Source organism: Doryrhamphus excisus, linkage group LG16, assembly GCF_037039965.1.
Source record: "Doryrhamphus excisus strain RoL-2023G ecotype Guam linkage group LG16, RoL_Dexc_Guam_v1.1, whole genome shotgun sequence".
NCBI lineage: Eukaryota > Metazoa > Chordata > Actinopteri > Syngnathiformes > Syngnathidae > Doryrhamphus > Doryrhamphus excisus.
The window spans coordinates 5676475-5702871 of NC_136372.1; the positions used below are offsets into that span (position 1 = coordinate 5676475).

General features: G+C 40.9%; 4 protein-coding genes and 1 non-coding gene across 5 annotated transcripts; 1 reads left to right on the plus strand and 4 right to left on the minus strand.

The window, feature by feature from the left end:
* Positions 1–442: 442 nt before the first annotated feature.
* colgalt1a (collagen beta(1-O)galactosyltransferase 1a) lies at positions 443–9589 on the minus strand. Its single transcript, XM_058050274.2, has 12 exons — positions 9004–9589; positions 6932–7042; positions 6746–6863; positions 6167–6301; positions 5891–6095; positions 4335–4454; positions 4180–4256; positions 3994–4100; positions 3785–3917; positions 2538–2665; positions 2257–2463; positions 443–1436 (listed from the first exon to the last, which is right to left on the minus strand). Exons 1-12 carry the CDS (start codon positions 9231–9233, stop codon positions 1169–1171), a joined length of 1839 nt encoding a protein of 612 aa, XP_057906257.2. The 5' UTR covers positions 9234–9589; the 3' UTR covers positions 443–1168.
* trnam-cau (transfer RNA methionine (anticodon CAU)) lies at positions 7713–7785 on the minus strand. Its single transcript has one exon. It is a non-coding gene; the product is annotated as a tRNA-Met (tRNA).
* Positions 9590–9804: 215 nt separating the features above from the next.
* pgls (6-phosphogluconolactonase) lies at positions 9805–11725 on the minus strand. Its single transcript, XM_078797038.1, has 6 exons — positions 11708–11725; positions 11210–11353; positions 10688–10961; positions 10505–10612; positions 10194–10436; positions 9805–10124 (listed from the first exon to the last, which is right to left on the minus strand). Exons 3-6 carry the CDS (start codon positions 10949–10951, stop codon positions 9978–9980), a joined length of 762 nt encoding a protein of 253 aa, XP_078653164.1. The 5' UTR covers positions 10952–10961; positions 11210–11353; positions 11708–11725; the 3' UTR covers positions 9805–9977.
* A 133-nt stretch (positions 11726–11858) lies between these two features.
* On the plus strand, positions 11859–20236 carry LOC131103439 (uncharacterized). The gene is made up of 8 exons (XM_078797332.1): positions 11859–12397; positions 12511–12574; positions 12655–12748; positions 13696–14302; positions 14881–15335; positions 16824–16969; positions 17047–17152; positions 17220–20236. Exons 1-8 carry the CDS (start codon positions 12021–12023, stop codon positions 17837–17839), a joined length of 2469 nt encoding a protein of 822 aa, XP_078653458.1. The 5' UTR covers positions 11859–12020; the 3' UTR covers positions 17840–20236.
* Positions 20135–26391, minus strand: LOC131103761 (uncharacterized). Its single transcript, XM_058050279.2, has 7 exons — positions 25945–26391; positions 25705–25820; positions 25385–25641; positions 24659–24773; positions 24481–24586; positions 22176–22526; positions 20135–21947 (listed from the first exon to the last, which is right to left on the minus strand). Exons 1-7 carry the CDS (start codon positions 26219–26221, stop codon positions 21574–21576), a joined length of 1596 nt encoding a protein of 531 aa, XP_057906262.2. The 5' UTR covers positions 26222–26391; the 3' UTR covers positions 20135–21573.
* Positions 26392–26397: the final 6 nt, after the last annotated feature.

Sequence of the window (26397 nt, forward strand, 5' to 3'; positions counted from 1 at the left end):
TTTGTCACTTAAAAGAATCACATTTATTCCTGTCAATAATAGATTTCTCACTTAAAACAACTTTATTCTTATAAATTACATGTTTTTCATGTCAAAGGTTTACTTTATTTTGTAATATGCTTTTTTTACTCTTAAAAATCTTTAGTCTTGTCAATTATATGTTTTTCACATAAAAAAATTACTCTATTCATGTACTTTGATGTTTTTCGCTTAGAAATCCGACTTTATTCCTGTCAATTATATGTTTTTCATATCAAAAGGTGAATTTATTCTTGTACTATGCTTTTTTTCTCTTAAAAATCCGTTAATTATGTATTATTCACATCAAAAGTTGACTTTATTGTTGTACTATACTTTTTTCCTTTAGAAATCCAACTTTATTCCTGTCAATTATACATTTGTCACGTCAAAGGTTTACTTTATTCATGCATTATGATTTTTTCCTCTTAAAAAACTACTTTATTCTTATAATGTTATAATTATTACTTTAATATTTTAATAATTATTACTTTATTATTATGTTAAAAATACACTTGCTTACAGCTTGATCATTGTAACATTATGTGTTATTTATTCTTATTATATAGATTTTTCTCTCAAAGGTTTTTTCTAATAAACTACAATAATTCAATTTTAATCTTGTAAAATTAGACTTATTTTCTTGTATTTTTAGGATTTTTTTCCTACACTATTTTCCCCAGATTTTTTGTATTTTTTCTGTAGCAGTAATGGTGTCATGGCATGTCCAAAAAATGCTGCTGAAAGACAGCAGGGGGTTTATTTTATTTTGTATGGATGAGGTGTTATTGTGAGGTGTGCTGTGAAATATGAGGGGGAGCATCCACATGCAAATTGTGAACGGAAATACGATTTCTAGATTTTAAAAGGCCTGCAGATTGCATGATTTAGGATGAATTGAATTTTGCAGAGACATGCAGTCGTAGCCTGGTTCACAGTGTAACGTCACGACGGGATGTGAAAAAAATACATGAATGTTTGTTTCTGTATGACAGACACAGGTTGGGTACTGCAAATGCCATCTCGTATGGCAAGTCTAGTGCCTTTTTGATCAACCACAAACGTTTGTTACATCCCTTAATCTGTAATGCCACAGCCAAATAATACATTAAAAAAAACAAAGGGTACTTTTTGTGGGGGGGGTGGTGTCTCATAGCTCGTCTCGCGCCGTGCTGTCCAAAGGCGACTGAAGCACGTCGGAGTTCTGGGCCTCGGTGCTGAGCTCAGCCTGCTCCTGAGTTTTCCCCGAGCGTGTTCTGTCCCAGTCTGTGCGGATCTTGTCATTGTCCCACACGGTGGACGTTTCAGTGTCGCTGATGTAGCCCGAGTCGCCCGTGTAGTGGGTGGGGTACACCAAGAGGGGCTCTGCTGAGAAGGCTTTGAGGTCTCGGGTCTCAAACTGCTTCATGTAATCTGACCTGTGAAGAAGAAGGTTAGATTAGAAAATATACTATTTCATATTTGCAGTTAATACTCCGACTAAAAGGTCTATAATCCACATGCTTTATGTACCTCTGCATGCGCTTTAAAATGTTGGATGTTGGTGTGCATTATTATTATTATATACATTTATAATTATTATAATTATAATTAATTATATACATTTATAATTTATTTATATATAAATTTATAATTATTATTGTTATTAATAATAATAATATTATTATTATTGTTATTATTATTGTTGTTGTTTTTCTTTTGAATAATGATATGGAGTGCATGAGAAAGTCTCTTTGTCGGCATGGTCATATATTATTATTATTATATTATATTATATAACAAGTATATTGCACAACACAGCAGCAACAGAACCAATGTTGTAATCACAGTAAGGAGGTAACTGCTCAGCAAACTTTTATTAATGCCACTGATAATAATAATCATTATTATTATTGTTATAATACTACTACTAATTATTATTAATTAATTAATTAAATTATTATTATTATTATCAGTAATCATTTTAATAATTATTATTATTGTTGTTTTTATTATTATTATTATTATCAGTGGCATTAATAAGTTTGCTGAGCAGTTACCTCCTTACTGCGATTACAACATTGGTTCTGTTGCTGCTGTGTTGTGCAATATACTTAATAATATATGACCATGCCGACAAAGAGACTTTCTCATGCACTCCATATCATTATTCAAAGGAAAAACATTGAATTGTTCCATATAATGAATGTTTTCATGCTTCCAATTAGAGTGTTGAGAGTAGGCTACAGCGTGACTCACACTGGGTGTTTATTGTACATGATTGGTAGGAACTCATCCACTGGCAGGACTCTCTTTAAAGGCTCGGCTCTTAGAAGCTTCTGAGCTCCTTGCAAGGAGATCATATAACCCAGAGTCCAGTAGGAATAATCCGCTTCCACCAGATTGTGAATATTTGGCACCGCTTTCTCGGAGTGGTCCACTTGCATTCGTTTGCGACCGATGTAACTGGGAGAGAGTGGAGAAGAAAGGTGAGGACCAAGCTCGGGGATGAAGTGGAAGGAGTTATGAATAACGCTGACATGAGATCCCAGTCCAGTCCTTCATCCTCGATCTCGCTCATCAGGTTCATGAGGCGCCGCTTGAAGAAGACCTCGAAGCGCAGGTCGTCTTCGATGACCAGCGAGGTGGGCAGGCCTCGCTCCACAACCTGACATCAATCCGATGTAACAATTATTATCGTTATTTACGCTTGGCAACTCCAACATTCTCGTATTCTACTTTAAATTCGGCATATTTAAATAAATAGGGCTGTCAAATGATTTCAAATATTAATCAAATTAATCACAGTTTTCAAATGAATTAATCATGATTAATTTGCCACAATATGGGAAATGTGCCAATTTTTGTCTTTCTGTTTATTTACACCACACATGTAATGTACACATGTAATTCAGAGGTTGTGTGATTTTCGCAGTGTCAGTGAATGCACCTCGCTGTCTTGTAGTGACAATGAGGTCATACCCAGGATGAACAGACTAGTCGGAGATACATAAATGGTGAGAATGAAGTTATAAAGTTGCGCTAGACTCTGCGGGATATTTAATGATGGTAAATATTTTAACGTAATTCATGAAAAAAAATATTATTACTATTACTATAATATATATACTATTTTTGACAACCCTGATTTTTATTGTAATTTTTGACAGCCCTTCTAATGGTCTACAGAAAATAAATGGCATAGTTTCTCATATTTTATTCATTTTTTAGTAAGAAAAAAATTTTAAATTTATGTAGTATATTAATTATTTTTACTTTATTAAACAGTGGGGTTTTTTTAATAAAAAAAATTGCATTTGGAACAAAAAGTGCTAAAACATTTTCTACTTTGGTATATCATATACAAATATGAATGTATTAATATTAATGTAATATAATAAATATAATATAATAATATATACTGTACTAATTATATAGATTAATTATATGAATATTAATGTAATATAATAAATATTAATATGAATATATGAATGCTGATAATACATTTATATAAATAGTATATGCAAATAATATCATATAGAAATAATATAACATTACATAATATAATACAATAAATACAATAATTCCATAAATATTTGTAAAGTTTATAAACTTATGTGAAACACATTTTAAATATCTCTATATTTTTGCCATCAACAGAAATATATATATTTATTTATATATTTATATAATTTATAGTCGATTAGTAAATGCATAATCACTGTAAAAATGGCATTTTCTTCTATCTTTCATGATATAACACCAACAGTCCTACACTTATCATTACCTCTTTCCAGATGTTATAGTGGGACAGGAAGCACCCCAGTTCTCCTTTGGTCAGCGGGCGGCCATGATAAGGGTCGCTGTATCCAGGGAGCATGTGGATGCCCATCGCTTGGACATCGCTGCTATTTAATGCCCTACCACGGGACAGGAGAGTCATGATGAAACTACACTTCAGTGAAATGACCCCTTAAAAGATGACATTCAGCTCACTTTCCATCTACGGCGTCAATGATCTTGCATGCAATCTCCTGCTCGTGGAGGGCTCTCAGCATACGCTCTCGGCGGTCAGTACGCCTTCTCAGGTTGATCATGAACACCTGATGATGCCGTAGAAGTGCTTAATGACGTTCTGAACAGCAAGGGGGGTGATAATGAGCACAGAAGTTGTTCCCTCACCTCATCGAACCCCATTTTGTCCGGCTGTCTCAAGGGAACCGGGATGAACTGGGATGGCAACACCGGGGGGTGGCGCACTACAAAAAGACATCAGAAAGTAGAATAAGCCAGCCAATGTGAGCAAGGACATTTAAAAAAAAAAGTGATGTACTCACCGTTTACCTCCAACACAGAATGCACAAAGCTGTCGGCCTCGTCTTGCAAAGTATTGTGGGCACGCAGCGGCACGGTGAGGTAACCGTACGTCTCTCTGTTGCAGAGAAACATCTGCACGTCTGTTGACAGTGAAGAAAGGCCTGCATTTGGTGTGTTCTCACTTGAAAATGGCAACAACAATGGAGGCGCATGCACGGGGTATTTTTAAAACTAAATGTTGACTCCACTCTGTGGCTTTGGGGAAAAAAATCTCAGCACTTAACAATGGTGTTTAAAAAAATCTCATATACTATAGTAGCTGGCAGCGCTATAACCTCTGACCTCCGCCACTCTATATACATGCTCTATATATATTATAGATACTATTACTGTGCTTGTTGCTATATTGTTGTATCCATTTCAGCATTTTAGGCCTAAAATAACTTTAAAAAATGTGTTTTTACTCATCTTTACCCTATAATAAAAACTGATTGAATTGAGACTGCTGTAACAGCACCTCTGCTGGTAGCATCAAGTACTACACTCCATTTTGACTCAATAGCAAGATTAATCTACAATCAATACCACAAGATGAATTAATTGTTTTGTTTTTTAATATTATTTGAATAGGCCTGATAATATAATATTTTAAGTCATTTTTTTATATTTACATACAATAAAAAGTCAACTAGGCTGCACAGTGGACGAGTGGTTAGCGAGACCAGAGTTCGATTCCACTCTCGGCCATCTCTGTGTGGGCTTTGCATGTTCTCCAAAAACATGCTAGGTTAATTGGTGACTCCAAATTGTCCTTAGGTATGAATGTGAGTGTGAATGGTTGTTTGTCTATATGTGCCCTGTGATTGGCTGGCCACCAGTCAAGGGTGTACCCCGCCTCTCGTCCGAAGACAGCTGGGATAGGCTCCAACACCAACCACGACCCTCGTGAGGATAAGCGGTAGAAAATGAATGAACATTATTTATCATTTTGACAATACTAATTTCATTCATTCATTCATGCGCACGAATTAATGAATGAGCTAATTTCATGTTAGCGACAATTTACAAACTTAATGCTCCATTTACATAAAGTGAACTGAACCAGTAACTATATTACTGGAGTAGTGACACCTGGCCACACACACACACCACCTGCTAGCTACTAGCCGTCCCATGCTACATGTTTTGGTTTTGAGTTTAGACAAGTTAATAATGTTAGGTGAAGTGTTCTTTTTTGTGTTGCTATGTGAAATCAATACACCAAGGAAGGGAGTCTTGGTAATGCTTCAAAAATGACCAAAATACTGTATTTGTACTGTTTGTACTACGTGTCCCATTACCTGCTTTAATTATTAGCCTCTTTTTTTCTGTTTGTATATCTTTATATAGCACAGAAAAGAGAAAGATGTGCGTGTCCGTGGGTGGGAAAAATTCCCCAAAAAGAGAATTTTTCCTTTAATAAGCAAAACTGATTCAGGTCGGTCGATAAGGAGATTCCAACAACAACGTATTTACATCAGAACAATGAAGTCCAAATACATTACTTATACATGGCGTCGGTTTGTTAAGTTTTTACCTGCCCTTCGAGCCGAGTAGGCGAACACAATGATGTCGTCAAAAGCCCAATTGTATTCTGCGTGAGGCGGGTGAAAAGCTAGCTGCCTGGATGCTTCTTTCCTGAGGTCGATGAGGAAGGTGGAGTGCACCATGGGAACTGCAAAACAGCCCTTACGCACTCGCTTCCTCACAGGCATGTAGGCTGGGGTGCGCTTGTAGTAGCCCTGAGGATAGCCGAATAATGTTAGCGAAGGAAATACCTCGTCTTGGTCACTAACAGCAGCACGGCGTGTACCTGGCTGGTCATTCCGCACCAGAAGTTGGAATAAGCGGCACGGGAGTCCAGCATGGGAGCGATGACTGTCTTATTCTCGCTTATGAGGTTCCAGAGGACATTTGGGTTGGTGAGGAGGTTATCGCAGTCCATCACCTACACGAGAAGGAGGATGACAAATGAGAGGGAGGAAGAATGCCTTCAAATTATGACAACCCCGACAACAAAAAGCAGATACAGTAAGCCACTCTTTCCATGTGAGAGGCCAAATTGAGTTTTCATTCAAAAAAGCTGCAGCTCTCCTCTCTAAACGGAACATGCTGCTAAATTATACACCCACCCAAAGCAGCAGTGAGTACAAATAGAAACATGCACCAACGTTCATCTTTGTGCCGCTGTATGAGCAGACATCCAGAAGAACCACAACAGATAATCTTTAACCAGAAGAGGCAGACAAATATGACAGGCTCAATTTCCAACATGGCTCCCAGAGCCAGAAACGGCCCTGTACTTATCCGACTCTTGTTATTGAACGACACAACCTCGGAGCTTGGGAACCACTTGGAACGTGGATTTGTTTGTCTTTAAACAGCGACTTACCATAAAGTAGTCGGCCCACATTTCACGGGCTGACTCCAGTGCAACTTGCCGAAGCCTCATAACATGCTCGTAACGGGGGTCTGTCCAGTGTTTGGGACCTTCTTCATCCTCATAGTGGCTACAAGAAACACAATAAATGGGTTTTATTTACTCCAAAAACAACAACCACGAAGAGAAGAAACCCACCTGGGCTCCTCTTTGGGCCTCCACTCCACATAATGGTAGAGATTCTGCACCTTGATGAGCCAGTCACGCAGGATGGCCGTGGTGTTGTCCTCGTTATGGTCGGTTGCTACCCTGTTGGATCATACATCAACATAATATACCACTATAACCATTGCCTGCAGCTGTGGGAATAGGCACTCCCAACCCACCACCACTACATGAAATTACAAATAAATATGTAACAAATTCTTATTTTTTGAAAAATACAACAAGAGATCATTTTTAGATGAATTATACTACAATTAATTGATTGCATTTTCAGTTGAAACTGACTCAACAGCGCTTCTGCAGGCTGTAGCAAGTACTACAGTCCATTTTGACTCAATCGCTACAAGATGAATCAACAACCATTCAGTAATTTTCTCCGGCTTATATAGTTGCACAAAATTGACAGAAAAGCTTCATTTATTAATTAACTGCTGTTTTTCAACATGGTCATGTTAATTTTAACATTTTATATTTTTCATATAGTTATGTTGCATGGTTGTTTTGTACATCAATGCCCGTATCTTACTGAACAGCGCCTCTGCTGGTTGCTGCTAAGTACTGCAGTGTTTTTTTAGTATGTATTTTGGTTACCCATGTACATTAGAGGGGGGAAAAAACACTAAAACAATAACCTATCTGTGCATATTTGAACTGACCTCATTGACCCCTCTGAGGGGTCAGCACAGGTCAAAACGTTAGAGTGCAAAGAGTGTAAGCAGTGACGCTGCCGCGTGAAACACACAACCACAAAAATTGCCCCGTGTGAGGATCGAACTCACGACCTTCAGATTATGAGACTGACGCGCTACCTACTGCGCTAACGAGGCTGTATGTTGCTGCCAAAGCAGTGTCAAATCTCACACTGACGCATGCCACATAGTCAAAGCTATATAGGAGTAAAAATGAAGAAACTTGCTGATACAACATCTTTAAAGTCCTTAGCTTAAGCACCATCTCCCAGTTGTGTTGCGGGTCAACCATGAGCGGCAGAGCTGGTATTTAGCTCACACTGGGCAACAGCCAGAAGCGGTTGGAATGAGGCACATTTCACAATGAAGCGTGACAACACAGCATCTCCGTGCTAAGCCATTGCTCGACTACCTTCCATATCCTCAAACATGGCAAAACAGACACACTATCGGCCAGAAAGAATGTTCTCCCTTAGCATTGCAATGCATAACTATTGACATCCGGCGTCCACTTGTACAGCCTTTACAACATCACACTGCTGATGTATGCCGAGCGGGCGGGGGGATAAAAGAAACAGTCCTCCACTCATGCGCATTTGCAAGAAAGTTCCACTGACTGAAACTAGGGGGGACAATTTACAACTTTGCCCACATAAAATGAAGCATACCTCATCCGAGTTCTGCACTACACTGTTCAGTGGGTTGAAGCACGGGTGGGCTGTTGCAGCATGTTGTTAAGCTATTAGGAGGGAAACACATACCCTTCTTTTACCGCCCCTCACTTTTGCCTAGGCTGAAGTGGGCTCAATGGTCTAAAACATTATTTTTCATATAGAAAAGTTGTCTCAGTGCAGGTTAGTGCATGGCAGAATCATAAATTGAAAGCCACTGAAAGTGAATGTTTACTACTTTACAATAATTAAGTTGTATAATATGATTATGAATATTATTATTGTTGAGACATTAATGAAAAGAGGACATTTATATTTTCCAAAAGTTATAATATTGTGAGAAAAAACAAAAATGGTTGGGGAAAATGTTACAATATGACAAAAATAAAGACTAAATATTTTTGGATGGTGTCATAATATTATAAGAAAAAAAGACTAATGGAAATAAAGTTGAAATACTTCATAATAATAAGAAATAAGTAATAGTCTGAGTGTGTATTGGACCCCCAACAACAAAATCCCGCCCCCACCCCCTCCACGTATACAGATCAATGTATGCTTCCTCTTCACTACAAAGTGAGCTAACTCACATTTATGATGGGAGTTAATCTGGGGGGGGGGATTGTAATACTTTGCATTATTATTATTGATAAGACCCCTCCTCATTTCCTTAGCAACTACTCACCACACAGCCATGCGCTCTTTGGGGTAGTCCAACCTTTCCACGGTGCCGAGCACGTAGGGCAGGGAGTGCTCCGAGTTGCGGCAGATGAGGGTGAGGAGGACCCGGGGTGCGAGCAGCGGCGACTCGGGGCTCCAGCGCTCCTCCGAGAAGTATCCCTGGGAAGGTGTGCAGCTGGACAGCAGCAACAGCAGTAGCAGTAGCGGGAAGGCGAAACCGTGCATTCCACTCATGATTCCACACGACACGGATGGAAGATAATGAAATAAATAAGTGGTCGGTGGACACACGGTGCTATGCTGCAGCTGTCAGCTTTGGGGACATCTTAGACCAGAAGAGGGGGGAAAAAAAAATTGTATAGAAGCTGCAGAAGTTCGGCTTTAAAGGGGAGGAGGTGTCATGTTAAAGGGGATGGGCCCTGCAGGAGAGAAGGGATCTTTACCATAGATGTGAACGATGTTATACTCGAAGTTGTAGAACTTTGCTTCTTATGGAGATTTTACCTGCATTACAATTTAATACTATATATTAAATTGTATAAATATAAATAAATAGTATTTAATATTATTAAAAAAAGAATGTAGCCTTTACAAAGACAGCATTTTGCACTGTCAAGGTTAGTAGTTTGTTATTGTAGTTGAAAGCTGTGTCTAACATTTTGACTCCTTTGCAGCTACAGTAAATTAGGTCATCAAATAGTCGACATTCTCGCGTTCTTTATAAGATTATGAAGATATGTCAAGGCAAAATGACTATTAGTTTTCATTTTTTTACTATAGTAAAACTCCAAACAGTCAGCAAAGACGCATGTTTAATTGGCTTTTCTGGTAATGTTTGTGACTCCTTGTATTTCAAACTAAGTAATATCTATTCTGATGCAGCAGGACAGAGACAGACATGTTTCTCGTAAGTAAGCACTACATTAGTCTGTCTCCATTTTGGAAAAAAGCTTCTTCATCATTTGCGTGTGGAATGTTTTAAAGTTTGGCCCCAGAGCCCATCCTTTCCACCTGCATAGTCAAGGAGGCCGCAGCGGGCTCATCGATGAGCCACAACAGCTCTCCGTTAGTCGGGGAGACGCGGGCTGCTGGGAATGCTGGACCCTCTTTTCCTTCTAATACCTCCTGAAGCAAAAAAAAAACAGATTCAAAATGTCACATTTAAATGGCTGTTTTAACTCAGTTGTGCTTTACCTTCAAAACAGGCGCTTTGCTCCCTCCAGTGGATACAAAAACTGCAGCACGTGCTGCGTTCACAACAGGAAATGTCATGGTTACTCGCTCTGGTGGTGGTTTGGGAGAGTCGCTGATTGGTGCCACCGTCTTCTCGCTCTCCTCCAGAAGAGGGTGGTTGGGGAAGAGGGAGCAGGTGTGTCCATCAGGCCCCATGCCCAGAAGCAGCATATCAAACACGGGTACGTCACCATCAGGGAAGGCCTGCATATATTTGGAAGCGTGTAATATTAAAATAATGTAATAGGTCAAATCAAACTAAGTAGATGCACCTTTTTCAGTGTGCGGGCATAATCCTCAGCACACTCATTCACTGGTAGCGAGGCGTCAATGGACAAGATTCCATCCTCTGGAATGTTGACTTTGGAAAAGAAAAGATTCTGCAAAAAAAGGTAGAGCAAATATTTAAATAATATGCAATCAAGCAAACAAAAGCATGCACTCTTATACTGTACCTTATAGAGCCCATAGGTGCTATCAGGGCTGTCAAAGGGCACCACTCGCTCGTCACAGAACCCGACCACCCACTTCCTGCAATCCAGGCCAGCGATAGCCAGCAGCTCTTTGCTGAGCATGGTCACCAGGCTTCCTCCAGAGAGACCCAGGGTGAACCTGCCCCTAGACCTGATAGCCCTCTCAGCCCGGGATGTCACCAGGTGGGCCAATGCTGGACCCAGCTCTGCTGAGGAGGGAAACACCACGACTCTCCTGCCAGCCATGCTATGTTACCTTGGGGGAAGCACAGATAAAAATGGTGCAATAAAATGAGAGGAAACTGTTTTGCAAGTCATCATGGCGCCTGTGAGTTTGTTTACTTGTGCAATACTGTGTTTACTCTAATGCTAAATTATACCTAGAAGTGGGAAGCTACAAAACACATCACAATAAATTAAAACACACGAAAGGGATAACATTTCGTACACGTGAGATATTATTAGTTGTTAAACTGCAGTTTATGGTGTTAAAAGAGCATTTACCCAACGTATCAGTGCTAAAAGTAGAAGAGGAAGATTTTCAGTCGGCAAATGTAAATCATTTCCGGGAACGGGTTTCAATAGCCAATCACAGTCTGTGTTAGGACCGCGGTGCATCATGGTAAACGAGGTGTCCAACTCAGTGGCCTGAGAGAAAAAGTTGTATTAGTAAGTGGTTAAAAATATGCCTAATTAAACATGTTGATAAAAAACGATGTGTAATCAGTGTGCTATAGTGAGTAAAATTAATTAAATGGTTAAATACTAATCACTTCCTGGAAAGTTTCTATAAGCCAATCACGTTCTGTGTATACAATACATGGTGATTAATAAAGGGACCGCAGTGCATGGTAAACGAGGTGTCCAACTCAGTGGCCTGAGAGAAAAAGTTGTATTAGTAAGTGGTTAAAAATATGCCTAATTCAACACGTTGTTGGAAAACGATGTGTTATTAGTGTGCTATAGTGAGTAAAAATAATGAAATGGTTAAATACTAATCACTTCCTGGAAAGAGTTTCTGTAAGCCAATCACGTTCTGTGTATACAATACACGGTGGCTAATGAAGGGGCCGCAGTGCATTATGGTAAACGAGGTGTCCAACTCAGTGGCCTGAGAGAAAATGTTGCCAATCACGTTCTGTGTATACAATACACGGTGGTAAATGAAGTCTTAGATTCGAGGGGCAATGGATAGGCGTTTAAGTGTATATTATTAAAACAATCTAGAAAATATGTAAATTATTGACAAATTATTTCCAGGAATGGCAGATACACGTCGAAAAGTTCGTGTGTAGGATTCCCTCCCAACCGCTAGATGGAAGCAGCACTTCCTGTAGTGCTGCAAATATTAAAACACTTTTTGTGCTGCAAGCACGTACGCCTCTCCCTGGCTTTTAACTCTTTCACGGTGTACAACATGTCCGCTTTCTGCTTCCAGACCCAACTCGTATCCATTATGGACGCGTTGTCCAAAGCAGCCGTTATGGAGATTGGAAAGCTGGTGGAGATCGAGTCGAAGATGCTAAAAATTGAGATCACCCGCGGACGGAACGAAGTCGCCTCCCTCACCGAGAAGCTGCATCTAATGGAGAAACTGCTCCGTATGGCACAGAGAGGCAAGCAGGACACAGGGGTCGGCTTGGAGAACTCGGAGCTGCTGGAGCCTGACAGGACAAGACCTGTCATTAAGAGGTATGGCTTGTTGCCTCCTGCTCGCAGCCTGCAGGTAGATACCAAGTCGGTGCTATCATGGCTTTTCCTTGGCAGCTGGACTCTCTATTTATTCTAAAACTTTTGCTTCCTAGTGACTTTCAATGGGACAACAATAACTCATCCCCTTTGCAAGAAGAGGAGACTCCGGCATTTGAAGTAAGTTTTCTGTCATGTTTGCATAAATATGACTTTAGAATAGATTCTGATTTTTGTGTGTTCTCAACTGGCCTCCTCAGTCAGCTCAAGAGCAGTCTGAACTGATGGTGGTGAAGCAGGAGCCAGTAGAGGTGGAGGATGGAGAGTCTGAACAGGAGAGAACACCGGAAAATGGTATGTATTTAATTATTCTATTGCCTACGGATGACTGATCAAAGATCTGGAAGAGAAACTGTAAATGCTCAGAAGATGCTTACATTACAGATGTGACTGTTTAAGCATCTCAAATGGTAATGGTTTTATTTCATTTGAACATGCATCAGATTACAATTGAATGCATCACATAATCAGTTCACAGTTCCACATGTCCAAAAGGAGTAGGAAGAAGCAAAGCTTATTAAATCCTACCCCTCCATCTGGTACTTTTACAATCAGTAACTGTTACATTTGTTCACTTCCTGCTTTCTTAATTTAGTTTAAGTTTATTTTTTTTATTTAATTTATTCATTTTTTCATTCATTTTCAACAGCTTTTCCTCACGAAGGTCACGGGGGGTGCTGGAGCCTATCCCAGCTGTCTTTGGGCGAGAGGCGGGGTACAGCCTGGACGTGTCGCCAGGCAATCACAGTTACATATAGACAAACAACCATTCACACTCACATTCATACCTATGGACAATTTGGAGTCGCCAATTAACCTAGCATGTTTTTGGAATGTGGGAGGAAACCGGAGTACCCGGAGAAAACCCACGCATGCACAGGGAGAACATGCAAACTCCACACAGAGATGGCCGAGGGTGGGATTGAACCCTAGTCTCCTGAGCTGTGAGGTCTGCGCACTAACCACTCGACCGCCGTGCCTTATTTTATTTTATTTTATTTGTCACGTACCGAAGTACGAGGCGATATGACCATCCAATGACATAATGGGTACCATAGTAAGTGTCAATATAGTGATATGTATAGCACATCATGACTGGTTCAAGACTCTTCATCCTTGTATTTAGCAAACATCAACTGCTTGTATTGTTTCTTGAATTGGCTCATCGTTGTGCATTGTTTGAGGTCCTTACTCAATCCATTCCATAGTTTGATTCAAAATTACTTTCTATTTGTCATCAGACACCCAGAAGAGCCCAGATGTGAACCAGCATTCTAAAGAACGCCTTCAGCCAGTGTTCCCCGACTGTATTGTGACCCTGAACGCACCCCCATCTCTCCCTGCACCCGAACACAGAAATGCACAGTGGAATCCACAGCTTCCACCTGGACACACAAACCAAGAACCCGCCAAAATCAGCCCCCAGATTGTCGCCTCTCCACTCAGGAGCGTGAAGATGCACAACCTGAGGAACTCCACCGCTAAGAAGTTCGGTTGCCTGCAGTGCGGCAAGAGCTTCAGATGCTACAGCCAGCTTGAAATACACCAGAGGAGTCACACGGGAGAGAAACCTTTCAGGTGCACCTTGTGCGGGAAGCGATACGCGCAAAAGGGGCATTTATATACGCACCAGCGCACTCACACGGGAGAGAAGCCGTACCGCTGTCCCGTTTGCGGAAAGGGCTTCATCCAGAAGTGCACCCTCGACATGCATCAGCGTACGCACACGGGAGAGAAACCGTTTGTTTGTGTGCAATGCGGAAAGGGTTTTACAAAGAACTGTAACCTGAAAAAGCACCTTTTAGTCCATCTTGATCCAGATTTGCAGATGTATGGTAATCAGTCAACGTGAAGTCAAGCATTCTTCTCCAGCCAGATCTTCTAAAATATAAAAACAACAATAATAAAGTGATGAGTACAACAAATTAACTCAATTTCCTGGTGCAACATTTAACATGTGGGAAAAAATTCATAGGTTGTAAAGGATGCTGCATTTAAAGCACAGAAATAAACAAAAATATTCATAATTTGTCCTAATCATGTAATACAATACTTATCTATCCCTGTACCTTCTATAGATGTTTGCATTATAAACAACCTTGAATGTGTTGTCAATTTTTCAATTAAACCAGTAGATGGCAGTAGATACGATGCTAAAAACAATAACTTCCGGAAGGCTTTTCGAAATAAAAGTCAAGGACACCTCAGATGTGAGTGAGTTGAATAAATCATGTTCACATAAACGCTTTGAATAGTAATTATTAAAGAAAATCAAGTTTTAAAAATAAGCAGATTAAAAGATAAGGACGAAGAAGGTACTTATAGATTATAATTGTTTGTTATAATCATATCACACTATTAACAGAAATGTAATTGGTTGAAATATATTCTCGTTTGGTTAAACGGTGTCTTATTGTAATATACAGTGTGGCCTTCAGGCGCAACTCGGAAAGGGCAAAGTCTTCCACCCCACAATGCACCGCGGCGCAGCTAACAGCTAACTGTCAGAGTACTATCCACTCCCTCAGCTTTTGTCTGATACATGAGGGACGTAGCGGGGGCGAAATCTCTATTTACACTGCGCCTCCAGCCGCCGATATGATGTGCGACACCAGCAACCGAAATTTCCGAACGCAGCTAGCGGTTATACTGGAGAAGATAACCAAGACGGCCCTGGTGGAGATAGGAAATCTGGCGGACGAATTCTCCTCCGTGCTCCTGGGCGAGATCTCCCTGCACAAAAGCGAGAACGAGGCCCTGAAGAAGAAGTGCTACTCCCTGGAGGTGCAGCTGAGGGCCGCCCGGGAGGCGCAGTACTACCCGGCACACGTCAACAGCATCGGCCGCAGGAATCCCGAAGGTCAAGAGGCACATAAATCCGGTAATGTGTCTCTTTTGTTGACTTTACGTGTCCACATTGACACCCACATACCGTAGCTCAGTGGTGTCCAAGGTGCCACATTGAGGAACTCGGAATTTAATCCGGATCTGATCTCGGTCGTGTCTTTGGAAGCAACCTAACATTAATCCTGAGGTAATTCACATCGTAAGGGTATTTGTAGGATGCTATTTAAACGTGGGATCAGAAACCGTCAAGTAATCAGGATTTGATCTGGTTTGTGTGTTTGAAACCAATCTGAATTGGCATATGAAGAGTGGTGGTTATGTTTAGAGCTATATATACTATATGTCTTAAATGGACATTGTACATAGTGTAAGTAGTGGTTATGTTTAGAGCTATATATACTATATGTCTTAAATGGACATAGTACATAGTGTAAGTATTGGTTATTTTTAGGGCTATTGATACTATATGTCCTAAATGGACATAGTACTTTGTGTAAGTAGTGGTTATATTTAGGGCTATATATACTATATGTCTTAAATGGACATAGTACTTTGTATAAGTAGTGGTTATATTTAGGGCTATATATACTATATGTCTTAAATGGACATAGTACTTTGTATAAGTAGTGGTTATATTTAGGGCTATATATATACACTATATACTATATGTCGTAAATGGACATAGTACATAGTGTAAGTAGTGGTTATGTTTAGGGCTATATATACTATATGTCTTAAATGGACATAGTACATAGTGTAAGTAGTGGTTATGTTTAGGGCTATATATACTATATGTCTTAAATGGACATAGTACATAGTGTAAGTAGTGGTTATATTTAGGGCTATATATACTATATGTCTTAAATGGACATAGTACATAGTGTAAGTAGTGGTTATATTTAGGGCTATATATACTATATGTCTTAAATGGACATAGTACATAGTGTAAGTAGTGGTTATATTTAGGGCTATATATACTATATGTCTTAAATGGACATAGTACATAGTGTAAGTAGTGGTTATATTTAGGGCTATATATACTATATGTCTTAAATGGACATAGTACATAGTGTAAGTAGTGGTTATAGTTAGGGCTCTATATATATATATATATATATATATATATATATATATATATATATATATATATATATATATATATGTCTTAAATTGACATAGTACTTTGTGTAAGTAGTGGTTATGTTTACTATATGCAATCTGACTGCACATATTCAGCATTAGAACCTGTACATTTAATCTAGATCTGATCTAGATTGTGTATTTAGGAGTCATTTTAATTTGTGTACAAGATGCAAATGAATCCGGTTTAGATGCAGACTTTGTATTGTGTAAACCCATGTTCAGATCTTTTCAGAGATCTTTTGTGTGTCTGGTGTGTTTAATGTGAAATTTTAACAATACAGGAAGTCTGAATCTGGATTAAAGTACATCCTTTTCATCTAATTCTAATTGTTTTTTCTGCTTGTGAAATGCTGTATTAAGACAATGGTCTCACTTTCAGACCAGCAGCATCAGCAGGCCGCCCCAGCTATCGATGGCGTCTTTGGGAAGGACTGGTGCATGGACTTGTGGAGAGAAGACAAACGAGTCCCCCCTCAGAGGAAAGAGACGGTGGAGCCTGTCGCCATGTCCAGCATGGGAACACAGGTCTTGGGAATAACTTGAGGTCAACATATTGACCCGGTGAGAAGGCTTGGTGACGATTATGTGTTTGTCTTGGTCAGGTGTTGGACATAATGGACCGAGAACCCGACCTCATTTTTGTCAAGGAGGAAACGTATGACGATCATCCCCTCGGGCAGCAGAGGAGGATGACAGATAATCGGAAAGGTGAATAGACATTAAACGCCTCATTATTATTGATTGTTACTGTGATGTCATTTTTTATGCGGTGCAGATATGGGGATGCTGGAGGCCGAGAGCGCCCTCCATCGATCCGTCAGTGAGCTGCAGCTTCATTCAGAGGATTTGAGCAGCTTCCCCTTGATGGTGGACGGTCAAGCTCAGCGCTCGCAGCCAAGCATTATGGACAAACTGATCGAGGACGCAGCGATGAGCACGATGCTCGACAACAACACAAACCCTCCCGCCACGAGCAGCGAATACGTCGACTACACAAACACCGCCGCCAAAGATTTCGTCAGCTATCCACCAAAACCCACAAGGCCACCTAAGCACTTCCAGTGTCTCTTCTGCGGTAAAGTGTTCAACTATCTCAGCAGCCTGAAAGTCCACGTCAGACGCCACTCGGGCGAGAAACCTTTCAGCTGTACGGTCTGCGGTAAGCGTTTCGCCCAGAAGACGTACCTGAAGCTTCACCAGCGCGTCCACTCCGGAGAGAAGCCCTACAGCTGTCCGGACTGCGGAAGAAGTTTCTCGCAGAAAAGCTCCCTGAACATTCATTTTCGGACGCACACGGGGGAGAAGCCGTACAGTTGCGTGGATTGTGGGAAATGTTACGCTTACAAGTACGGTTTGAACCACCATCAGTGTTTCAATCACATGAAGAACACCTAGACAGGATCAGACCTGTTCTTCTGCTGAGGCCTGTGCCGACGTGTCTACCAAGGAGTGTTAGGGCCACACTGAAAAGATTAAAAAAAAACATGAATAAATACATAAAATGACAATAAGGCAGACATTTCACAAGAATAAAAGGTAGAATTTTGAGATAGGGCTGCATGGTGGACAAGTGGTTAGCATGCATGCCTCACAGTTAGGAGACCAAAATTAAATTCCACCCTCGGCCATCTCTGTGTGGAGTTTGCATGCATGCGTTTACTCTGGTTCCCTCCCACATTCCAAAAACATGCTAGGCTAATTAGCGACTCCAAATTGTCCATAGGTATGAATGTGAGTGTGAATGGTTGTTTGTCTATATGTGCACTGTGATTGGCTGGCCACCAGTCCAGGGTTTACCCCGCCTCTCGCCTGAAAACAGCTGGGATAGGCTCCAGCATCCCCCGCGACCCTCGTGAGGATAAGTGGTAGAAAATTAGTGACAGAATAAACGACAACGCCACAAGATAAAGAACACCAAAAAAATGCCAAACTGCTGCTAGTGGAAACTGACTCAACAGCGCCTATGGTGGTTGCAGCGAGTAGTGCAATCCCTTTTGCCTCAAATGCTTCAAAACATAAAAAAACACAAAACTCATGCTCATTTCTAGTCCATATTTGCCTGTAATATTTGGTAGTGATATTTTCATACAGCCAAAGGAATTCCACTAAGGCAACACTGAACTGTTCTACGTGACACAACTTAACAGAGGCCTGGAACTTTTCTTAAAAACAGCAATTGAGAGGAAAAAAAGATAACCTGTGCATCTAAATTTCCCTATGTTTTTAAATAATATGGAAAAAGTAATAATTTTAGAAGAATACATTTGCTAAATTATGAAATAAATGTATAATACTACAAAAAATATCTATTAGTCAAATTACTGTAAAATAAGTCTCAGAAGTCCCATAATAGGCTGCACGGAGATCAAGTGGTTAGTGCACAGGCCTCACAGCTAGGAGACCCGAGTTCAATTCCACCCTCGACCATCTCTGTGTGGAGTTTGCATGTTTTTCCGGGTACTCCGGTTTCTTCCCACATTCCAAAAACATGCTAGGTTAATTGGCGACTCCAAATTGTCCATAGGTATGAATGTGAGTGTGAATGGTTGTTTGACTAAATGTGCTCTGTGATTGGCTGGCGACCAATTCAGAGTGTACCCCGCTTCTTGCCTGAAGACAGCTGGGATAGGCTCCAGCACCCCCCGCGACCCTTGTGAGGAAAAAGCGGTAGAAAATGAATGAATGAAAAATATTTTCCTAAATAACATTAATTAAAACTAAAATCATGTAAAATCAGGATATATGTGTATTATTTTACAACACTAACAAATATTAGAAGAAAAACGTCTATAATAACTGACATTGTGTAACTATATTACAATTGTGTTTCCTTTTCAGTGTCACCCTAACACTCTTTCATGAAAGGTCATAAATTGAAAAAAAATTATCTGTAAAGTTGCAACAGCCAAACAAGTAGAGAGCATTTCTGCATTAGTTTTATTTTCTCGTGGTTGACTTGATTATTCCCTTCAAGAGGCTTTATTGTGTGTATACAACACAGTTCACATGAGTTCTATTCGGAACAATTTATCGCAGCACTTCACAGATGTGAACACGGGCCAAATCCGGGATACATTGTTGGTGGTCAACCAGATAGCGCTTTTAATGGCACTTATTGTGAATACCTCATCGAACCGCTGACCTCATCTGCATGGCATGTTCTCGTACATTTGCTGTATGTTCTTTTAAATACCTCCTCCAAGGCCATCCAAAAGGTCTGGTCTAGTTTAAAGCTACAATAATACATTGTTTGCACACATAGCGAAACTACCTCGTCACATTTTTTCAATACAGTGTAAACGCACAATTTCTGTACTTGTGAATGAGCTTCAGTCTGTTTTTTTTTTTTTTAATTTCTTGTGCCTGAAAGGGGGTGAATAAGGGTACAACATAGATGTAATGGTGCAATTTATTCTTTGCAAGAAATCCCGCTTCGACTTTTCTTTGATTTAGTATCAGGAATGGGATTTTAAATGTTATTTATGGGAAAATGGTGAGATATTTCTTTAGCATTTATCACCATAAAACCTGACAAACTGCCTTGTAATGAAACAACGCCAGAGTATTGTTTCGTTTCTTGATTAGCGTGCACTTGCCATAATAGAAATGACCCCCCCCCAGTATTGTTTTTCCTTGTTGCATGTTCAGATCTAACCCACCCCCTTCCCCCCGCCATGATCGTGAGGTGTTAAAAAAATGTGCAAATGTTCAATCAAGTTCAGTGCATTCTTCATTCAAAACAAAGCACACTTGTATTTTTGAGGGATGTTTTATTTAATAAATCTCTTACCTCCCGAGTGGATCGTCTTGTTAATTTACACTACTGATATGGCCCGCCCCCAATTATAACTAAAAAATAAAACAATAATATATACAGTAGCAAATGGTTTGAGAGTTGGAATAAATTAGTGTGGCCCGTATAGGAGTGAAATGAATACTTGTACAAAATTGTGCAAGACCAATAGAAAAAAAGGACACTTCATGTTGCTAGGCAAATCTTAAAAGTAACAATTTAGTCTCAGATGTCCCATGCATTCTTGTGCTATAACATCATTTAGATGTCAATAAGTCTCCAAGTTCCACAATAGTTTATTGTCCAAAATATGATGGCCGTATAAATGCGTATAAATGTTTGGTGCTGTGCTGCACGGCGCAGTGCTCGAATGGTTAGCACTCAGGCCTCACAGCTAGGAGACCCGAGTTCAATTCCACCCTCGACCATCTCTGTGTGGAGTTTGCATGTTCTCCATGTGTATGTGTAGGTTTTCTCCGGGTACTCCGGTTTCCTCCCACATTCCAAAAACATGCTAGGTTAATTGGCGACTCCAAATTGTCCATAGGTATGAATGTGAGTGTGAATGGTTGTTTGTCTATATGTGCCCTGTGATTGGCTGGCGACCAGTCCAGGGTGTACCTCACCTCTCGCCCGAAGACAGCTGGGATAGGCTCCAGCATCCCTCACGATAAGTGGTAGAAAATGAATGAATGAATGTCCCATAATAGCCTTGATGCTGGAATTTAGACAGTGATTTTTAGTAAACAAGCTCTACTGGGAACACAGCATTTTGTGTGTCTGTAGCTTTAATGCTAATGAGGTGATGAAGCCTAGCCCTTCAAAATGTGTGTTTGGCCACTAAAAAGTAGCAGTAATAGATTTTTGTCATGTTTGGTGTTGATAAGCAGGGACACACATTAGCGTCCATGTTATATATCCCATACATAACATGAAGGAGTGAGACATAAGGACACGAATGATAGCGATACTAGCATGAAGCAAAACCAAAATATGAAACTTACATCGCCCATGTTAGATGACTGACGGTCAGCAAAGGCGAAGGCTTGATCTGTGTGGTCGGGCTTGTGTTCATCCAATGATGATTCGTTCCTCGAAGAAGCATTCGCCATGTTCTGTTGAAAGAGAGCGGCACATGGTGGGATACTTACGTGTATTTCCCACACAGTCATGGGGTTCTTCCTTTGTTCCACACATGGTAGTAGAAAGCAGAACAGTTCAGCATGGAAAGCTTTTATTTTGGAGGCCTCAATGCCCTCTTGAGTGACTTACTTCTATGGCACGGGTACACAATCTATCAAAACAACAGTAGAGGATCTGAAATAAGAAGCAAAGTTCAGTTCGCTTGGCCACGCTTCACCTCAGAATGAAAAACCTTAAAAAAGGCGTCGTTGACAGCCGCCGACTGATCCAGTTTCTGTCTGACCAAGTGGGCCTCCTGCCGCCTGGCTTGGCGGGCGTCCTCCATGTACATGTGGAAGCGCTCTTCGTGTAGTTCCTCCATCTTCTGGGCCGCCGCTGACATTTCCTCCAGAGCCTTTCTCTTTCTGGAAGGCAGATGAAGAAGACGAGGGCTGCACTGGGTTGACGGTCCCGGTTCTGCAGGATCTGGGGTTGTGCAAGGCGAACTGCTCGGTGAGGTTAGTATCTCGCCGGAACCGACGGAGATGAGCTGCTCGCTGTTGTCGCAGGGGGAGTCCAGGTTTTCAACTGAAAAAGTTGGGATAAAAACCATGTGTGGAGCTAAGTAAAGTAAAAAAGTAAAGTAAATTAGCCAAAGTTAGCCATCCAATTTGATTTTGTGACACAATTTGTGTTTTGCTTACATTTTCATCACAAAATTACCAAACTTGATGCCACACAACACAGGAAAGTGTCAATTAAACATATAAGACATGGACTATAACTACTAATTGATAGTGCAGGTAGATTACATACCGACAGATTCCATCATGGCCTCCAGCAGAGAAGTGGTGGTACGCATGTGTCCCGCCCTCCTCCCAATGGCCGGCCTGCGGCCATATATGGCGTCCACCAGGTCAAACCACCTCCACGCCTTTTGTCTGTTCTGCTCTTTGATCTTTCTGTATTCGCACCGCAGCTTCTTGCATTTCATCTGGCACTGCCCGCACGTCCGGTGGAAGCCCTCGGCGGCCATCCTTTGCGAGACCAGCTGGAAGACTTTCCTGTTGCGCACCGCGCCCACGAGATCCCGTTGCACCTCGTCTTCGGCGAGGATGCCGAGGAAGGTCTGCACCTCGCGGATAGTCCACGGTGTGCTGTTGTGGGCTGATATTTTACAGAAAAAAAACAACATGAACTATATTGAATTCTCTCTCGGTTATTTACTCGGGGTGTAACGGTATTCTTAATCAGATTTTTTTTTTTTTTTATCGGCACAGTTATGTACCGAATTCGCACACGGAACACATTAATTGAGGAAGGAAGGAAGTACAACTATCCAAAGTCACGTGTCTACGATGTGGGGTCCATTTTGGTTTTATTTTATTTTGTAAAAAGCTAACAAAGAGACAATTTGTACGTATTTTTAGTCAGCTCTAGGTTAGCATTTTTTTATTAACTCCAATCCACTTTATTTCTATTGCTATTGTTTATAAACAGTTTCAAAGGTGCTGCAGAAAATTATACAGACAATAAAAAATAATCGCTAATTACTGAAATAAAGACAGTAAAAATGTAAGCAAGGTGGGTTAACTACTGAACAAGAATGCGACCACGGAAACCTATATACCCAAACGTATACCCAACCTACAATTGTGTCGCCATTTTTGCCAAGTGAAGGCGGCGGCACTTATGGCACATGCATAATTATATCTCATAATTTCGATTTTTTAATCTTATAATTACAAATTTATCTCAATTTCGACTTTCTCAGAATTACAACTTTTCATTCATTCATTTTCTACCGCTTATCCTCACAAGGGTCGTGGGGGGTGCTGGAGCCTATCCCAGCTGTCTTGGGGCAAGAGGCGGGACTGGACACCCTGGACTGGTCGCCAGCCAATCACAGGGCACATATAGACAAACAACCATTCACACTCACATTCATACCTATGCAACTCACTGCGACATAGGGAAAGAGTGAGCTAGGAAGTCAACCAATGTTTTACTTTATTTTAGTTTTATTATACTCCTCCAACTAATAGAAAAACCTGGTTTGAAATTTGAGAAACTGTCTCCAGCTTTTCCTTTTCGCTAGCCAATCACAGGGCACATATAGACAAACAACCATTCACACTCACATTCATACTTTGTACAATTTGGAGTCGCCAATTAACCTAGCATGTTTTTGGAATGTGGGAGGAAACCGGAGTACTCGGAGAAAACCCACGCATGCACGGGGACAACATGCAAACTCCACACAGAGATGGCTGAGGGTGGAATTGAACTCGGGTCTCCTAGCTGTGAGGCCTGTGCGCTTACCACTCGAACACCGTGCAGCATAATTACAACTTATCTCTTAATTACAACTTTTGATCTCAATTTTGACTTTTTAAACTCATAATTTCGACTTTTTAAGCTCATAATTTCGACTTTTCATCTCATAATTTTGACTTACCATTGAGATAACTTTTTTTTCAGTAGTGGTAACAAGCTTTTTGTTTAATTGAACCCCCCCCCCCAAATAAAAAAAGACAAGCCCCCACACCGCAGGGAAACCCCTGTTCTATTTATTTATTGGAGTAATTTCACTAATCAGTTTTTTATTCCCTTACTGTAGTGAAAATGAACCAAAGTGTGACCATAAAAAAACAAGTTATGCTTATGTACCGTTACACCCCTCTTATGTACATTTGTCCTATTAAATTCCCATTGTGATGATTCACTGGTGAGCCAATAAACAAAAGACAGTGAGGCTAGCTCCACTCTACCACGAGTGTCTCCCACTACTGTGTTTGATTCCCCAACCAAAGACCCCAATTTTTGAATCCTGAATCCAACAACACTGCGGCAGTTTCATGCTCCTCCAAGACCACACATTACTAGCACCTAATAACTACGATAATTATTCTTAGTACGTGTAATACCATCATAATGAAGTCTCTTCCTTAGGAGTTTTTCCTTGCTTCCGTCGCCAAAGTTTCTTGTATGGGTTTCAATTGGTGTGTAAGGAGCATAGTTTTAGACCTGCTACATATGGAAAGAGCTTTGAGGTCATGTTTGTCGTGAATTGGAGGCTTTTTGTTTTTATCAATAAAACATACATGAGTAGTTCACTTACCTTCTTGACAGAGCGTTTCCTGTTGGAAGCTGTCGGCTGCGTCCTCCAAATAATCTTCGACTTTGACCTGAATCACGTCCATTTGTTCAGACCCGGGCATCAAAGCCTGCAAAATGTGCAGAACCGGGGTGACAAAAATGATTTGCATTATCTTGCGGCACAGTGTATATTATCTCACTTGGGATATGTCGTGGTTGTGGCAATCCACACTACTGATGTCCTTTACGAACAGCTTCCTTCCGTCAGGTGTAACTCGTACTTTGATGGTGAATGGACAGCGTTTTAAGGCGGGGCTAGAAAAAAATGGAAGGCATTAGCTGTGCTAATTATTATACTTTTAGCATGTAGAGTCAAATTAAGGAACATACTGACTAAAGAATTATATAGCAGTATGCTAATGTGAAATAGAATAGTCCTACCTAGACCGCCCTAACTCAACTGATAGGGCAGGGCAGTCCTACCTAGTCTTTATGCATGAACTGATGAGAGGGAACTTCACTATTTATCATGCTATCTATTTATGTATTATGTATTATTTATTGTTTTCTTTCCCTTTTAGAGAACATAAGTCCTCCAACTCCACGGCGGTCGAGTGGTTAGTGCGCAGACCTCACATTAGGAGACCAGGGTGGAGTTTACATGTTCTCCCCGTGCATGCATGGGTTTTCTCTGGGTGCTCCGGTTTCCTCCCACATTCCAAAAACATGCTAGGTTAATTGGCGACTCCAAATTGTCCATAGGTATGAATGTGAGTGTGAATGGTTGTTTGGCTAGCTCCTGCAACCCTTGTGAGGAAAAGCGGTAGAAAATGAATAAATGAATTAATAAATGAGTCCTCCAACTCCTTTCCAGACATGTTGAATTGAGCCAAAATACATTCTGGACTCTTTGCTGCATGACTTACCCTCTGCTACCGTGAGTGCAAGCAAAGTCCAGCTCGGCGAAAACTAAATCCCGGCTGTACGATTTCTTCCTCGCCCGCTTTGTGGCATTCTCCACGCTCCTGGAACTACGCTTATAGAGCTCCACCAAATTTGACTTTTGCCAGCGTTCAACAGCCTCCGAAAGAGACTCGAAACTCCAAAACTCTGCGCCTTTTTCCAGCTCTGTTGAGTCGCTTGAAGAAAAACAGTCCAAAGGCATGATGGACATATCCATATCCTGCAAAAGGGTAAGGAAGACATTAGCTGTGTAAATATGTATCAGAGATACTCAGAAACTCACATCGTCCACTTGATGAGATGTGGAGTTTCTCATTTGACTGCCATGGAACCTTTCTTTCCACAAGTTGAGGCACCAGTCTTTTCCAAAGACTCCCTCTATGACAGGAGCCTCAGACTCTGAGAAGGTCAGGACACAATAGTGAAGATTAGGTACACTTCTACATTTGCAAATGACGCTGTTGGCTATCATTAGAGCGGAGCTAATGATATGTCCTACACTGCAAAATAAACATAAACGTACCATCAGTTCCGATGTCCATGTCGGCAGCTGTCTGGATGGCGACCGTTCGGTGACTTTTACCCAGTTTCCGGGCGTCACCTCTGGCGGCCGTCAGTTCGCACTCCAGCTCGTCAACCTTCTCCGTCAAAGCCGAGTTAAGAGTCTGGAGCCGAGACAACTCCAAGCGCAGCTCCACCGTGTCGTCATCCACCGCCTTGCACAGCTGAGACAGGGCGGATGTAGCCATCGTCTCCATTATGGAGGAGAGCTTTGACTGTAGGGAAACACTAAACGCCATTGCGCGTATAGACTCTAACACTTAATTCTCCACCAAATTATGTTTTATCGAAACATAAGATATGGCAAATTTGACTACTTACATCAAGTCAAGTATCAAACTCAAAACAAAACCGGTTCGGCTATTGAAGCCTACAAACCTTCAATGTTAGCATTGTGAATATAGCCGGTGACGTA